Below are 18,513 nucleotides of genomic sequence, written 5' to 3'. Positions count from 1 at the left end.
CTTCTTCTTCTTCTTCTTCTTCTTCTTCTTCTTCTTCTTCTTCTTCTTCTTTGTCATGAATCTACCACCATTCAGCTTCACAGGATGTCATCCTAGTACTGTACTAATTTTGAGAGTTAGAGTCTCTTAATCTACTTCTTCCACAGCCTGCATTTTTCTATAGACCTCTATCATGACCCACCCTTACTTGAATTTTTTTCTGAACTAGTAAAAGGCAAACATTCTAATCTTTCCTCATCAGAGAATTGTACAAACTCCCTGATAATTCTAGTTTAGAAAGTCAGCACTTTGGGTAACTTTTCAGATCCTTCTGCAGAAACCACACCTTCACAAAGTATGTTAAGTGTGAGTGCACTACAGATTTATTTAGTGCATAAAGAGCTACTACGATATTGACAGTTTTATTTTTAGCCCTTTCCCTAATGATTCTTGGCAGGGAATTCACAGCAACCAGACACTGGGTCAATATTTTCACTGAGCTTTCCATCACAGCACCAAGATCAACTTTCGTGATTAGTTATTGCCAGCTCGGTCTGCTTGGTAAGAGACTATTAACTGATTTGGAGATTCCAGGCCAGCAATGGTTAGAACGTTTATCCAACAAATCTCTGGGTGTAATTATATATCCAATCTCTGGGGGATGCTAATAAAAAAATTTTTCACAACACTGATCTGAAGGATTAGGAAGAAGAAAAAAAAGGTGGAGGCAAAATAGGCTTTTGCTTAAGTGACAAGGGGATCCATGTAAGATATGGAACAAACTATAATTGCCAATTTACACAAAATGGAACTTCATTCTTTTCAAAATGGAAGTTATGTTTATGTCTATCTGGCCAAACCATAAGATCTATAGAAAATACAGGTTATGTTCATCACATAGTGAGCAGCAGAAACCAAAATGAAACCAGAAAAAAAATTGATTGGCCCTGTCAATATCAATGTGTGTGATTTTAACCACATGGTTCTTTGTTTCCCTCATTTACAGATTCTCACATGGTCATTCTGTGTACCCTTGCAATGTGAGCCAAGCTAAAATGGTACCCATGCTACTGGGCAAATGTTTGAAGGATGACTCAAGACACAGAAATTAAGATAACGGACCCTGCTCCCACTTCCACTCACTGACTTGATGCCTTTATATTCAAAATTCCAAGTAAATGTCATAATGTTAATCCATTCCAGTCCCAGTCTGCCGACTTTCATTTGCTCCATTGCTATTAACAAAGTCTGGCTTTTACTATTTATAAAACCATACTCTTCATCTGCCCATGCCACCCATAAAAATAAAAAAGGAGTTTAGCTTGACCCTCAGGTTAACTGCAGTTGGGCAGGACATACAATCAGTGTCGCAAACTGCTGAACCATCATTGGGGCAGAATCGACTCTCTGTCTTCTTTCTACCAAACTGGAGGTCATGAGGGTCAGCCAGCTGAGCACGGCAGGTGTAGCGGAAGCGTTGCTCCTGGCGAGCACCACTCTGGGTGATATTTGTGGGCATCCATGGTGTCCATGGTGTGTTTCTCCTCACTTCTGGGCAGCCCTCTGGGTTGCATGTTTTATACTCCTATAGAAAGGAGAAGGAGAAGAAGAAACACATGCTTGACAATTGCACATAGTAACATGAAATTTAATAAACATTAAAACAACCTTCTGAGTAGGTTTCAGCAGAGACAGAAACAAAGCTCAAAAGGCATGTATGCAAATATTGGTCACTGTTGCTCCAATGAAACCTGCAGTCACTCATAACTGCATTAAGTAAAAACAAAAATTTTAGGAGATCTGGTCTAATCACTGATCTCTCCATAACATTTTCCTATGAGGTAACTAAGCTGGCCTTTTAAAGCAAAAGCAAGAAAGAATCTTGTAGCACCTAAAAATTAACAAACTGTATTGCTTTTGGCCTCAGCAAAACAATGCTTTTGGCCTCAGCAAAACAATGCAAGCAACACACATGTAGTAGAATCTCCATTTTTATTTCAGACTCATGAAATGACCATTATTAGGATGATGGTGTGAATAATCAGATGGGATGGCAAACTAACCCAGTTAACAAATCTTTGGAAAAGCCCAGTGTAGGTCAGATTTTACCACCTTCTTAAATATGTCTTCAGTTACTGCCTTGTTTTCTTTGTACCACAAAGCTCAATGTGATTGCTGAGAACTAATCTGGCCTCATTTCACTTACCCTAGCCTATTATGTTCATAGACTTGTCTGGACTTATTTAAAGTAAAACATCCTGAGTTTTTTTGATGTGATGCTAAAATGTAAAGGAACCTTCAAGATATGTCATGATTCATTAGGCATCAATTTTAAGTATTGGTTTCACAGAAGCAGAGTTTTCAAATTAACACAGAATTCTCCATCAGGCTAAATGAAAGGTATGTTTCTTGGCATTCCATAACTGCAGGTTGTTAATCACCACTGTAGCAGGTGATCTGCTGTTAGCCCCATCACTTTATTGTGTATGTGGCAGGCAGTGTACACCAAAAAGAAAGACTGGGGGAAGAATGAACACCAGAGAAGGGGAAAAGAGAGAAGCGAATGAATGTTTTGGGTGATAGTGGGCAGAGAGCCCAGCAGTCTGCAAGGAGGGTAGGAGGGTATTTTGGGCAGACAGAAACCAGATGGAAAGAGACAAGGATTGTGTCAAAGAGCCTAGAGAGCATCTTGTCCAAGGACCTTGTCAGTGCCATTGTTCCCTATGCCCACAACCTAGTCCATTTCCTATCACATCCTAAGCTCTTTCTTCCTCCTGCATTAAGATCTGGACAGGTGTTGAATGCAAATCTCAAAAGACTAACAGAAATGTAACAGGGGAAAATAGCATCTAGATTATCTAAAGTAAAACATACCACAGCACATCCTGGGCAGGTGTTTCCATTTTCACAGGACCTCTGCCTCGAGTGCACTCCTCCACCACAGTTTGCACTGCATTTATTCCAAGGGCCCCATGAAGACCAGAAGATTGGTAAAGGGCATGGACTGTTCTCATTGCAGAACCTAAATGGGGGAAAGTTGCATGGATGGAGGGGGGAGAAAGAAGCAGCCCAGTCAGTGTCCCTGAGTACCAAAGGGCAAGGGGAAGTTCTAAATGACGCCTCAAATAAACACTAACACTAGAAAAAAGAAATCATATTTCCAGGAAGCTACCATCTGTCTGACTGACTAGAAACTCAATTCAAGCACCACAAGGAAGAGATTTAGCCGAGATACATGAATTGTGTTTTAGTCCCATTTAAAACAATGAGAACTGACAATTTTACGCCTTTGATTTCACTGCCATTAAAGCATTTCTTGTTTGTACTGATCCACACTGGTATTGTCTGTGTCCAAGCCAAGGAACTGGATACCCTTCAAGAATTGGATGTTATTTCATTTAGTACATCAATATACACTTGAAGCATAACCATTTTAACTGAATAAGGTCACTTTGCTTACTAACATCTGTCTGTCTGTCTGTCTATCGATCTCGCTATTCTAGCTAGCTAGCTATCTCCCTATCATCGATCTATCTATTTTCCCCAGGAACCCCAGTATAAATTAAAATGATACTTAGCTATGTCATATGACACTTTCTATACATATCTTGAATAAAAATATATTTTGTGTGCTTTAAAACAAAGATATTCTTACTCCAATTTAATCATTCAATTCCTTAAAGAAATATTATCTTTAAGTTCAGTGAAAGTACTGTTTCAAGTACTGTTTCTTGTCAAAAATTGCAGATATCTAGAGTTCAGAATAATGAAATGAAAGGTCTTTTCCATTCTAAATTCTTGAAGAGGCTTCTGTTTGAAATCCTAGGCCAATAAATAATTTATAGTAAGTTATAGGCATTAAATGTGCATCTGTACTTTCCAAGGGCCATGGATCTAGTCAACTATGGAAATATGTAGAGTTCGGAATAGCGACATGAAATGTCTATTTTATGCTAACTCTCTAAAGATGCTTGTCTAGATATTTTAGGTCAAGAAATGTTTTGCATATACATCTGCACTTTCAGGAAAAATACCACTTATGTTTTCAAATCCTGGGTCCACTGATGGTCATGGAATGCAGTCTTCTCATGATCTTCCAAATTGTGGATGTATTCCATTCCCCAGTGATGGTATTATAGGGCTTTAAAACCTGATTTACATTAAATTATTTTCACATTGCTACAGGTATATTGCCTTTTTCTTCATAGCAACATGCTAGGATAACTCTTCCTTTGTGGTACAAAGGACTACAAACTGCCTCCATGCTTACAGCATTACATATCAAAAGGCCCTAAGTTGTCTAGACTGTTTACAGGTGCATTTTGCAGAAGCCAACAAGCTAGAGATACAGGAACTGCCTTACAGGTTAATTTTAACTTCATGTAATTTTACACAAATAAATAAATAAACATCATTAACAACACCCCCAAGGAGCTCTCCCTCTATGTACACAGGCAACTCCTTTCCACCTATATCCACCTGCTTTACTCCATGGTCTGTAGTGGTGACAACTGGCTGATTTGCCTGAACAAGCAAAGTATTAATCCTACAGTTGTTTTTAAAAGCAGCAGCCATGCAGCATACTTTGTACAAAGCAGATTAAACAATAATGAATCCCCCCTCCCGTTTGTAGGTGCTGTTAGTGCCTTTAAATCGCCTTGAATAATTGTGAACATTTATTTCTGTTGTGCTTATTTTCTTCTGTTGTTGTTGTTTGTTTTCTGTTACAAACTTTCAGAAGTGAAATATAAAATGCTGCAGAGCAAAATGTGCCTTCTAGAAGGCATATTTCTATCAGAGTTCCTGCCAGTCATGACCAGATGATTATTTCATTTCTACCTCACAACTACATACAGTACTTAAACAGCACTGCCTGCCAAATGCACCTATTAGTGTTTATTACACCGATTGGTAGGGGGAAAGAGAGATGCCCCTTTAGATTGTTTTTAAGATTTTTTTTTTTTTTTTTTGTAATTCTACAAACCTGTCTTTTCCTAAACAGGTGGGTCCATTTGTACTGACACTCATCACCTTGATTTGTTTTTAGAGGAGAAAAAACATGTCTTGCAATTCTGTGCAAGCATTCTCCTCAGAGTGGTTGTGCTGTGAGAGGCAACATTATGCAACAATCAAAGGCAACTATCTACATTCAGGAACCTTGACAACTTAATGCTGACACACTGTTTAAAAGATGCCTATTTTAAATAATCATGATGTGATTAAATGCTATGACAACATCTTGATGTACTTTAAATATTTGTATCCTCCTTTTCTATCCCAGGGGCTGCAAAGCAGCTTACAATTTAATATAAAAAATCCTAAAAGATGAATATAAAAACAATCTTAACAAAGATTAACCTGAAATATTCACAAAACAAATTAAACCTTTCCCACTAGTAGTAGAATGTATTGTCATTATAGCACTCAGAAAAGCCCGGGGAAAGCAAAATAGTTTTTAAGCGGTGCCTGAAAAATAAAAGAGTGGGTTGCAAATAAGCATTTCTGACGGGACTATTCCATAACCATGGCATTACCACAGAGAAGGCTCTATTCTGTGGCCAGCTGCCCAGCCTATGTAGATGGGGACCACCATGAGTGAGGCCTCAAACCATGATCTCAGGAATGGCCAGGTTCATCTGGGAGAAGACAACTGGGAAGGGACACTAATCCATGTAGCATAGATATTCCTCAAAAAACCCCAAACCCACAAAAACCCAGATCTCTGAGCCAAGATGTTTAGGGATGGGGAACGACTCTCACCGCTCCTCTCTGCTTTGTCCGACACAGACCCTGCCTCCGTATCGCGGAGCAGGGTTGCTACACGACCTCTGACGGACCTGAAAGCCAATCCCACAGGAAGTGCTGCAGGGGGCCCAGGACGACCATGGTGTCCAAGCTCCATTCCTGACAGAGGGGAGGGGGAAGGAAGAGAGATAAAACATGGCATCTGGGTTAATTAATTAATTTATTCTCAACTTCATGGAAAATTCAACACCACTGGCTATGGCGTACCCAGCAGGTTGTGCAGAGTGACTGGCTCTACAAAATATGTTAGTAAAATTAAACCCAAGAAACAGACAGAAAGTTAGTGTTAGTAGTTCCTATGGGCTCTGAGTCTTCATCAATGTCTATTTCAAGCAAGCATAATCATAAAACATAAATTGGCCTCTATTTCTTAAAAAATCCAACACTCTACCTTCCCCCTCACTCATAACAATCCTTTATAATTTTGTGTGCTGGTGAAATTTATATGATAATGTCCTGAGGACTAATATACAGGATACTGGAAGGGTAACAATTATTCAGGTGGTAGAAAGGGCAATTAAATATTCTATGGTCTCTTACTAAGACATCACTGATAAACATTAAAAGTTGTAGCAAAGAGACACAACTATGACAACAGTCTTCAAAATAGCAGGAAAAGGAAAAGAAAAAAGGATCATCCCTAGAAGTACTACTCTACACCATCATTTTAAAAGCTTGGAACAGTTTATGAATCTTTTTTTTTAAAGAACGCCTATGTAATGCTGGCAGATTGGATAGCCCTGCCAGCATCCTTACACTAGATCCAAGGAGTTGTACCAGACTTACAGGGCAGGAGTAGAGAAAGGGAAGTGAAGCTTCTCTGGATGAAGTGGCTAAGGTGGCTGTTGTGAGGCAGAGCAACAAGATAGTGTGGTACGTATACATCTCTCTCCTTTATTTAGAGGAACAGCAGTTCTGTAGATCTCTGCAATGGAGCAAGGCAATGCCAGTGGGTGTCAGGTCCTTTTCTCTTTCCCTCAGCCTAACAGTACAGCTGGGAAGGGAAGAGGTATCATACCAGTCATTGGAAAGAGACTGGCTTTGAGAAAGAGACTTGAGCATGCCTGGGCTGCCAGTCAGACACAGTGAAAAGGCAGAGAGGCAGTATGGCAACTGAGTGGGGACTTCTGGTGGAGAGCTGTACATTTCTGCAAGAATTACTCATAAATGAGGGACGATGCAAGTATAATGTCCCAATGGAACCTAAATGCCACCACATTAAACCAAAGCATCACTAGTCCAAAATCTTAACTAACATTTCCTAACCATGTAGATGAGATAACTTTATTATATTTTTATAATACTTAGTATTTTTAAGATTCTAATGCTCCTAGCATTAGTGTCGGTCATACTTTGATTGTACAGCATGATTGTGAATAGGTAGATTGCTACATCCAGTATTTTAACTGCTGCTCGCTGCTAATTTATCAAAAAGCTTTCCCTCAATGTCATTTGCTTTCCTTGCCTGGATACCTTTCACTCATTGTCATTTGTGGCCAGGCGTGTATTTGTGGTTAAAGCTACCATGCCAGCTGCACCCATGTCTGGAGGCATCAGATTGGGGCACAGTGATACATGCCTTAGTTCTAAACTGTTTGGATTTCTATAATGCACTCTACACAGTTCTGCCTTTGAAAAGTGCTTGGAAACTTCAGTTGGCCTGAAAAGCTGTGGCTAGTTTCCTTTGTTAAAACAATTCCACTTGCTATTGATCTATTTCTGGCCACAGTTAAAAGTTCTGGGTACCGCCTACAGTATAAAGCGCTGAACCATTCGATCCAGGCTAGGTGAGGGACACAATCTGTTCCAGGCTTTGAGAGGTTTTCTCAGTCCTACCACCCTCACAGCAGGTCAGGTGGAAATATGGGACAAGTCCTTCTTGGTAACTCCCCCAGGCTCTGGATCTCCCTTTCTAGGAGATTAGGCTCACTCTTTCTATCACCTTGTAGATAAAAGGGCCCTTAGCATCTGCTAGGGTTTGGTTCCAGAGCCGTCCATAAATATCAAAATCTGTGGATGCTAAAGTCCCATTAAATACAATGGAGTAGTAAAATGGTGTCCTTTATATAAAGTGGCAAAATTAAGGTTTGCTTTTTAGAATTTGTATAGTTTTATAGTATTTTCAAATGGTGGATGCTTGAATCCATGGATAAGAATCTGTGGATAAGGAGAGCCAACTGTATACATTTATAAAGAAATAGCTTTAAATGGTATGCTGCGCTATTTTAATTTCATACTTTTAAAATGGATGCAGTTTAAATGGTTTTAATCCTGGGGGAAAACAATTTCTGTGTTTATACTTGTGTGAGTTCCAAACAGCATCTATTTAGATCTTTTGTAGTCCCTCTTGATCTGGGGAAAATATTGTACGAACTTAATAATTTTTTTAAAAAAAAGAATGCATGATAAGGTGAGCCACAAAATATGGGCCATAATGTGAAAATCGATGTGTGGTCTAAGGCTGGTGTGTTAATTCACACAATTTCAAATGTAGTGTTTGTAAATGTCATCAGAAATGTTTCTGTTGGATATTATGGATTTGGAATTGAATAGAAAATATGGATTATAAGAATACTATTTGCCCCAAAATGAGAATGAACCAAAGTGCCAACAATGAAAGAATCCATCAGCCAAGTTTACAGAATGAGCCCCTAAAACTGAGGCAGAGTATAAAAGATAAACCAAATGAAGATTTTTTGGAAACTGGAAACATTCTCATCACCACCTTAGAAGCCTTCAAGAAGGCACTTAAGATGGATCTCTTCCAGTGGGCCTATCCATCTGACCTTCTATAGCTGATCCTAAAAGAATTTCTCCACACCTGATTCGATAGTATAGAAAACAGATGACGATTTGGCTATTTTGATGATTGTACCAGTATTTTGTGGGGTTTTATTGACTATTTTATGTAGTATGGCATTTTTTAATTTGTGCTGTTGATTTTATTTGCTGTAATCCCAGCTCGATCTGCAGGGAGAGGTGGGAAATATAAATAAAAAATTATTATTATTATTATTATTATTATTATTAAAGGGAAGATAAAAATAAATAAGTAAACCGCCACCAGTGATTTCCATCACCACCGCTTTTCCTCAGAAAAATTGCATTAAATCAAAATCCCAAAAGACTGTATTAATATCAAGAACATCATTTAACAACTGAGAGAGCAACAAACAAACATTCAGATATGATGGTCAAATCTTTTGAGAACGGCTGAGAATATGCTGCTTATTTCTCAAACAAGTAAGTGACTTTTGTGGAATGAAAAAAATGATCTCAATATAAAATAAATCTCAGGAACAAAGTCATTTCCCTACCCTCAAGATTTTACCATATTACGAGCCATCAGAATGCAGTTTTTCATTCACTTCAATATATCTGCTGTCCCTAACTTGTTGGTCCTGATTTAAGTGATGCTAGCTATTTTCTAAAGTTCAATACCAAGTGGGTATCACAAGCTATCCTCTTGCTTCTGTTCCTGGAAGTAGAACAGATGAACAGATGTGCCCATTTTCAAAAAGTTGATTGAACTAATTAAAGTGCCTGGCAACTGGGGGATAACTGGCAGGACACCAGTTGCAGCAGGAAGATTCAAATTAAAACCTGAGTACATTCACACTTTTCAAGTTCATTATCAGCTCCTTCATTCTTTTGGCAGCCCAATTTTAGTAGTGTTGTGTTTTTCTTCCACAAGTAGGTGAGGAAAAACCACTCCTCTCCATGACTTACTAAAGCCATGATTTAACCAGACCTTGCTTTTGCCTTTTTGCCTAGCTGGAAAGGCACAGTATCAAATTACAAACGATCATCCCAAAAATGTAAACAAAAATCCACCAAGTAGTGATACCTTTATTGGCCAACTGAAATGCACAATATATTTGTTGCAAGCTTTTGAAACTCCACTGGCTTCTTCATTAGGCAAGATGTTACGTTCCGAACAGGAGGAAAATTAGAGATGCTATAAGATGCCTGCTTTTTGTTGTTTCTGTCCTTAGTTAAGATGGCATGTGGGGAGGGTATCTTTAGCAGGCTGGCCCCTCCTCCTCTGGCCATGTGGGAATTGGGCAAAATCTAGGAAATTTAAAGTCCATTTGCATATAAACAGAGGAGTCCTTATTGATATGCAAATGGACTTTAAATTTTCTGGACTTTGAAAATCTCCCAATTCCCACATGGCCAGCAGGAGAAGGGGCCAGCCTGCTAAAGATACCCTCCCCATACCATCTTAACTAAGAACAGAAACAACAAAACACAGGCATCTTACTAACATCTCTGATTTTTCTCCTGTTTGGTATGTAACATCTTGCCTGATGAAGAAGCCAGTGGAGCTTCAAAAGCTTGCAACAAGTATATTGTGCATTTCAGTTGGCCAATAAAGGTATCACTACTTGGTGGATTTTTGTTTACATTTTTGCTGGATTTTTATTTGAATTTACTCAATGGCCAACACAGCTATCCCTGCATGTTACCCCAAATCCAGACAAAAGGGGGAGGGGAACACAGACAATAAAACTGTAAGTATTTGAACTTCATTTATACTTTTTAAAAAGCCTCCCAAAATGATACATTTTGATGCATCTTTATCTTAATGTGTGTGTGTGTGTGTGTGTGTGTGTGCACGCGCGCACTTATGCCTTCATGATGACCTATAATAGCCCTATGTAAGTAAGTCATCCGTTTAGCCAAACATCTGATTGTCTCAATGTTTTGGACCGCATCAAGAATATTTGGATAACTAAAGTTCTACTACGTATGTACATATTTGTTTAGATTATTTATGTTTTTTAAAAAGAAGTTAATTTATATTCTACATTTAGACAGTTCTCAATAAAGTGTTCATTAGACAAGTGGTATTTCTAATGTTATATATTGGTTATTACAAAAAATCTTTTTAACGCACCTTAATTAACAACAACAACAACACAATGCCATATGAATCCACTTAAAATGGAATTTCTAGGCCTGTAAAGAGTGCGAGATGATCAAACATATGGCTGTATTCATTAAGAGTCACTAAATTTTAACAGTAAATGCACTTCTCATCTACATCCTGTGGGCTAATCCTGTAGTATCCAGTTCTTTGGAGATCATATTGTTGGCAATGACTAAATGATTACATCAGCTGCCTTATGTCTCTTGCATGTTATATCTCTTTCATTAAAAAGAACGTTCCACATGGTGAAGTTGTATCAGCTGTACATATGGCTGTCCAAAAATATGGAATAACTTAGCAGACAATTGAATTAAAATGCATTTGCTTTAATATACAGAGAGAACCCATGTTCAATCACTGGCACATTTGGATGTTTTGAAAAACATTCTCAATTCCTCTTCTGGAAAATAGGAACAGTGATCTACTACAGTGTTTTTATAAGAAAAAACAAGATTATAATAATTACTTGCAGATTAAAAGTCTCTATATTAGAAATTAGTCAGATTAGTTTAGCTATTACTTTTCTTTCAAAAGCTAATATTCTGTATGCAAGGAATTGAAAATCATTAATTTACCATCAATGAGAGAAAGAAATCTAGTCACATGTCACAACAGTTAAAATGAAGGCTGGTTGAGAAACCATCTGCAAAAGAACTACTAAAGAATATACATGAAATATGTAAATGTATTTTTCATAACGATTCTACATGGTGTGAGGAAAATTTGTACATCATCACTGGCCACAATGTTATGGTAGAGATGAAGAGCAGTCTTTCCAAAAATGGTGTACCAAAGAAAAGTGAACCAAATTCCTTCAAGTACATAAGTTAAGACTGTTAAAGTGTACACTGCCATCCTTGCAGCTTGTGATATACATATGTATATCAGTCTCACTAATTCTTTTGCCAAATAGTTGTTTCTCCAACTCTAAAAGAAAAAAAAGAAGGGCAAACAGCCAATAAAAGGCACACGATCAAGACCATGATGACAGCTGGAGACTAGCTTGCATGCAGACTGGTCATGATGACACAGATTCAGGGTAAATAACAGATGTGAAAATTGGTGCTCGGTGACTCAGGAAAGCAAGAGGATGCCTTAACTGTCTTTTCAGCTCAGCTACCTGGCCAGAAGCAGTCATATTATATTAATGAGAAAAGTCAGATTTCTCTTGCTTTTTCATTAACACACCATGACATTCATCTGTATAATAACTATGCCTTATTTTTCCTATGGGCAGTCCTACATTTTTCAAAAGTTTGTGAGCCAAGCCTCAAATTAGCACTTTTTAAAAAGTTGGTTAGTTTGGATTCCATTTGTTTTAATATTTAAGCAGTACTAGACTCTTAAAAATCTGTTAAAATGGGACTTTAGGAAAACACAGTTCAGTGAGAAATTTTCAGATCTGCAATCAGAAGATACAAGGGGGAACATATATACAGCGTGCAAGATGATGTTGTTGGTGTTTTAGTAGAGCAAAGAATGAAACATTCTTGGTCAAACATTTTGACTGTAGTTCAACTCTTGACATGATGGGGGTCAAAGGGAGAGAAATCTAAGTCTATTAATCAAGCTTTAAATACTATTCTATGCGTGTGTGTGTGTGTGTGTGTGTGTGTGTGGAGAGATACACACACAGAGAGAGAGAATGGCTAATGCATGTTAATGGATTAAATTCTCATTATCAAGTAAAGCAACTGAGAGCCAAACTAGACACAGGAGATCAACAGAAACCTCCAATAGTTTATCTTTTACATCAAGAGAGTTTTGTGCATACATGTGTGTGCTGCTGTGGGTGGGAAATGGTTCTGATTTGACTTTGACTGCTTCAATAGAGAGTAGGAAACAAACAAAAAAAAAGGAGGCAGAATCCATGTGCTCAAAGACGGTCAACTGCTTATTCATTTTAAAAGCCCAACAAGTTTTGGCCTGTATTTTAAAAAGGGCTTTCTTCAGGGGCTATAAAGAGGACACAAATACAAATAAAAAATCTGCTTTGCAGTACTCTTTCTGCTTCACAATAGACCTATACCATTTTCCTATTAGAACCTCCCACCCATCTTGCTATCATCTCATCTCATGGCTGAGTAGCAGAGTGCACTGTGGGCCACAGCTCAACATACAGAAGGCCCCATATTTCATCCCAGCATTTCCAGTTAAACAGATCTTAGCAGAAGATCTGTGCCAGAGGCCTCAGAGAGCTGATGTCAGTAAACAACACTAGGCTGGATACTAGGCAGATGGCCAAGTACCCACTGTCACATATAAGGCCAATTCCCATGTTGTCACTGTCATTCCAAAAACCTGTCCCTTTTAAGGTAAATTGTGGTGATTCTAATCCAAGTTTGTGATTATGTGAAATAGAACAAAGAATGGCACTGAGTGATGTAAATATGTGAACCCGGGAATTGTTGCGTTGCCAATTGTTGCACAGAGATGGGTGCCATGATAAACTTTCTTTACATTTGAGAAATATCTCCAATATCAGGATATTATGTTTATTTTTATTACATTTTTATCCTTGCCTTTCTCTAAGGATTTTTAGACATGTGCATGGTTCTTTCTTTTTACCATAACACCCATTTTGTGAAAAACATAAGGTTCACTGATAGCAGCCCTAAATAAGGAACAATGTCTCCCCAAACCCTATGTTCTTATATAAAAAGAAGTTACAACAGGGTTGCTTCTTTTGTTCCCACTTTGACATTCTAAGCCAGAGGTGAGGGACCTTCAGCCCTCTTGATATTGTATACATTTAATTCCTAGAAAACCCCTGCTAGGATAGTCAATAGTAAGGAGACTTTGGAAGTTGTGCCCCAAACCATCAGGAAGATTGTAGGTATGTTTTTTTAAAATTTACAGCGCTTTATAAATAAAGATTATTAATAATAATAATAATAATAATAATAATAATAATAATAATAATGTTTGACCAAGAGGTAACACAAGGACAATCAATAGACAATGAAAGCAACCATATTAATCTCTCTTGCACAGAAAAGGCACACACATTAGAGTACCTTGAGCAATTTGCAATCTCTATCCTGGCTCCTTCACAGTCACGTCCACCACACTGAGGCTGAGGGTTGTTACACGTCCGTGATCTGCACATGCAAGAGCCTGTGCTATCTCCGTCTGAATGCTCACAAGGTTGCCATGGGGACCAGGCCCCCAACCGCCCATCAACCATCAGATTTTTCACCTAATTTAAATAAAGACAAATCATTGTGGTGAGTGTACACACTGTAAGCTGCTGTGGGGTGCATGCAAAGTTGCTGTAGACACAGAGATATGTCTGAGAATCTTTCCTCTCTCTCCAATGCCATGTCAATATTTGCCTCAGGATTTCACACTGCATCTTTAACTCATAAAGACAAGTGGGTTCTTCTAGGTAAACATAAAGCAAGAACACCCAGTAGTCCTCTTGCATGTGCTGTGGATGGAAATAGAATGAATACCTTATGGAAATAGGAGATTAAATAAATGGCACAAATTCCGGCTTCTTGCTTGTGAACTCTCATTTCGGCTACAGTTCAATTCAAACACCAATGGCAACATTTTAATTAGCAGTTCTAGCATGTTAAGTGAATATGGTTTACATCCTCCATGTTTTCATTGCACCAAACTGACAAGCAGTGGCTGATGGGAAGATGTTTCAGATCCCTGTATTTTTCATTTCGGTTGCTCCCACAGTGCATTGCTGAGTAATGACATTTGTATCCTTCTACAGCACAAAAGAAGATGATATGGGTATCTTTTATTTTAGGAAAAAAGCCCCTCCCACCTCCACCCTGAAGATTGTTGGGCTGTAACTTCCAATGTCCCTCACCCATTTGCTAGATCTGAGGGGTTCTGCAGTCTAACATCTGGACAGTCTGATGTCCACTTTCTGTCACTCTACTTAAGCGTATCCTTTTCCTTCATCTCATTTCAGAAAGAAGAGAGATGGCCTCCATACAGGTAACTCCTAGCACTACCAATCTGGAGATACACTGTGCAGTTATTCTAACTTTTTTCCTATACAGATTTTCAATACTCGGAAAAAAGACAGATGATGATGTGGGAAAATGCAGGTGGGTTGCAAATGGAATCTGATATCATCTGAACCAAACACACACACACCACAAGTGAAGCAGAATGGTTTCCTGATAAAGGCCTTGTCCATAATCTGCTGAGTAGGAGCATTTACCCCACAGTTGATAAGTGGAAGGAGGAAAGAAGTCTTCCCTAGACACTTTCCTTAGCTACTAATTAATACTGAGGAGAGAAGGGTGAGGGGTCTTTCTTTTCTCACTTACTGTCTACATCCACACTGCAGAAAGAATCCAGTTTGATACCACTTTAACTGCCATGGCTCAGTGTTATGGAATTCTGGGAAATGTAATTTCTTGTGGCACCAGAGCTCTCTGACAGTGAAGGCTAAATGTCTCATCAAACTACAAATCCCAGAATTCAATATAATTGAGCCATAGACGTTAAAGTGGTGTCAAACTGGATTATTTCTGCAGTGAGGATGCATCCCTAAAGAATCAAAATACTATGGCTCTTATCCGAGGCAAATCTGAAAGCACACAATGAGTTAGGAATGAAAATAGGATAACAAATCATACATTCCTAGTTCACTGTTTATCAACCCCACCCCACCTCCAGCACAGTTAAGCATTCCCTTGGCACTCCCCTATGAACAGCCATCCCCCATCTGAAGTCTATGAGAAATGACATGGAAGTAATTTAGGTCTGTCATTATGCTCATCACACTGTAGTCAGAGGACTTTAAACATCTGTTCCAAAGCTTTGTTTTCACCACACTCTAATTCAGAAGTACATAAGCAATACACATCACGGGGGAGTACTCTACGGAGATTTCTCCACTCTGCTCCAGATAAAGCTCAGCTGGACTGTTTGGCTTAGTTAGAAGCATCATACATTTATGAAAGATGAAGACAAAGTGGGTAAGATTAATAGCAGGAAGATGACAAGGCCTAAGTTGTAAAACTGAAGCAACTGGGTGCATTCAACCAAGTTTTTTTTTTCTTTTTATAGATGTTAAGAGGGAAATCTTTCATTCATCTTTACTCTCTCCCTCCCAGTCAACCTGGCATTCTCATAATTAAGTTACAAAACTGTCACTAACCCAGATGGCATTGAGACAAATTCATGGAGGACACAGTCAAGATGGTTATTCATGGTGACTCTACACAAGTCCAAGTTCAGAGGAAATATATGATGGGGTGCAAGATGCTAATCACTGGACAGCAACAGATTGCTTGTTTATGCAAACTGACGGTTTCCTCAAGGCATTTTGTTCATTGTAAGAATCAGCAAAAATGCTGGTGTAGAGAGTAAGGATGGAAAGAATATTCATTATTTGTTCCAAGGCTGAAAAACAGTATTCCTGATATACAGGGAACCCTACTGTGAAAAATAATAGACCAGTAAGAATTTAGTTCAATTTTCTTCCCCTATTCAAATGTCCGGAAGTGTTGTGGAAGCATTATTCAGGGAGGGGGGGGGCATGTAATTTTTTATCTCAAAAAACTTGTTTCCTGTACAGGTTTCCTATGCAGAGAAATAAATACGTATAAAGTGTATTTTTCTATACAGAAGAATTCCCCTACAACATTTCAGGATGTTTAAATATGGGGAGAATATTACAGAGAAATATTTATTTTCTCAAATGGCAGAGAGAAAAGTATTGTGATTTTTCACACCAACATATAAGGGAATGTATATGCAAGAATGTTATGAGTAAGGATGCTTCTGCATTTTGTGCCCCTTGAATTCTACTTCCCCCCTGCCAAAGTAATAGTATTTTCAATTTACTTTGTGCAGAATATGCTATTATTCCAGACTGCAATTCAAGAATTTGTAAAGGTGGGCAATGTATATATAGGAGTTTATCGCACAGGCTCCTGGCATGGTCGGAGAAAGGTCCAAAAGGGGCCAGGAAGGGAACAGAACGAGTGGGGGACGCATTTTACTGTACACAGAAGTTCCTCACTCATTCCATTCCCTTCCCTTCCCTTCCCAATCTGTCGCTAGAGGACTGTGATTTTTGAGAACTGTTCTGAATCAGAGAACTGTTCTGTCCCTCTGGGACAGATGGGGAACGGATGAGGAATGGAACAGATGAGTGAGGGACTTCTTTGTGCAGTAAAATGCGTCCCCCACTTGTTCTCCTTCCATGCCTCCCTCTGTGGTGCGATAAACTCCAGAGTGTATCTTTTTAAAGTTTTTTCATTGTCCTTGAAGTCTCTTGCATTTTACGAGAACCTGTGCAAGCTTCTTTTTGTGAAGTCTTATTGCTCTCCCGAGAAAAATAGAATCAGGGTAGTTCTTATCATTTTTACAGATACAATTTTTAAAAATGCATTATTGCACCAGAAGTAATGCACAAGGATGCATTTTTTAAAATTAAATGGAGACCAAGGAATTATAATATACTGAGACTGGATATAATACACACGGTGGCTATAAACATGCCTTTTTGAAGAGAAAAACATACTTTTGCCATGTCTCCCTGACTAGAAAAAGGAAGGCATCAGCTGTTTGCTGGTTTGAGATCACTGTAACCTTTCACAGATGTACAGCAGCCACTAAGTCTGTCAACTCCAGTCAAAAAGAGGAGATCCAGGTTTCTTCCTGGACATCACTAGCTGGGTCAAGAACGATGAAGGTAAACTGAGGACATGTAAATCTCAGATGCTGAAGTAGTGCTTCTGAGCCACTGATATATACTCATATGTATTAGAAAATCTTCCCACTGAACAGTAGCTTTGTAGAATATTATTCACTGGGAATGTTACAATGTTAAAAGTCTTGTTACAGGAGTGGGAGGAATATTTAGTACAGCTAGATATACAGTGGGCCCCTGTTATCCACTGGGGTATGGTACCAGCACATACCCATGGATAGCAAATTCCATGGATGCTCAAGTCCCATTAAATACAATGACATATTAAAATGGTTTCCCCTATAAAAATGGCAAAATTTAGGTTTCCTATTTGTAATTTATATATTTTTTGGAATATTTTCAAGCCATGGATGCTTGAATCTGTGGATAAAGTATCTGTGGATACAGAGAACTGACTGTATTATATGAACCTAAGATCAGAACTCTGGTTAAGAAATCAAATTATAGAATTATATAGAGTTGAAGAAAAAATTTAAGCCCAACTTCCTGCTCATTACAGTAAGTCCAGAGCTAAAGCACCCTCAACAGATGACCTCTATGTGAAAACTACCAAACAAGGGAATATCCCTTGTTCTCTTAGGAACTACAGTTGGCCCTCCATATCCACTGGTTTATTATGTGTGATTCAACCAGCTATGGACTGAAAAGCTGTCTTCTCCTCCATCTTGGCCATGAGCGTACTTCCACCAGGCCCCCTCTGTTCCAGCAGTGGAGCCTCTCTGACCTCCTGTGCCTCCAGAAACTGGACAACCTGATTTGGTGGTGGCCCATGTTGGCTATGGACAGAGTTGTACTCTACAGGGGGCCTCCAACTTTCTGTCCTGAGATCGAGCAATCTCACCACCTGTGTCTTTGGTGAGGCGCTTGGGAAAGGATCTTTCCACCTGCTTCCCCTCCCCCTGCCAGGTGCCTTGTGCTCTTATATAAGGGACTTGAGCAGCCACAGATTTAGGTATCTGTGTGGAGCCTTGGAACCAATCCCCCATAAATGGTGAGGGCCAACTGCATATCCATTTTCAAAATGGTCTTACTGTTAAGTGTCTATTGATCTACTAAAAACCAGCATCCTGTTATGTAAGCCCAACAGTTCTAGTCCTATCTTCTG

General features: G+C 38.8%; 2 protein-coding genes across 3 annotated transcripts in view; one reads left to right on the top strand and one right to left on the bottom strand.

Moving 5' to 3' along the window:
• SEC22A (SEC22 homolog A, vesicle trafficking protein) overlaps positions 1–18,513 on the top strand; it is a 1,054,631-nt gene that overhangs the window by 166,722 nt on the left and 869,396 nt on the right. The window lies entirely within an intron of this gene.
• Positions 1–18,513, bottom strand: part of SEMA5B (semaphorin 5B) — a 558,977-nt gene that overhangs the window by 38,644 nt on the left and 501,820 nt on the right. Inside the window, 4 exon segments of the mRNA XM_042445089.1 lie at positions 1,339–1,564; positions 2,854–3,001; positions 5,740–5,883; positions 13,735–13,916. Of these exon segments, the coding sequence (XP_042301023.1) occupies positions 1,339–1,564; positions 2,854–3,001; positions 5,740–5,883; positions 13,735–13,916 (700 nt within the window).

This window comes from Sceloporus undulatus, chromosome 1, assembly GCF_019175285.1.
Source record: "Sceloporus undulatus isolate JIND9_A2432 ecotype Alabama chromosome 1, SceUnd_v1.1, whole genome shotgun sequence".
NCBI classification, from domain to species: domain Eukaryota; kingdom Metazoa; phylum Chordata; class Lepidosauria; order Squamata; family Phrynosomatidae; genus Sceloporus; species Sceloporus undulatus.
The sequence above is the reverse complement of the archived record's forward strand: the minus strand, read 5'-3'. Positions and strand labels throughout refer to the sequence as shown.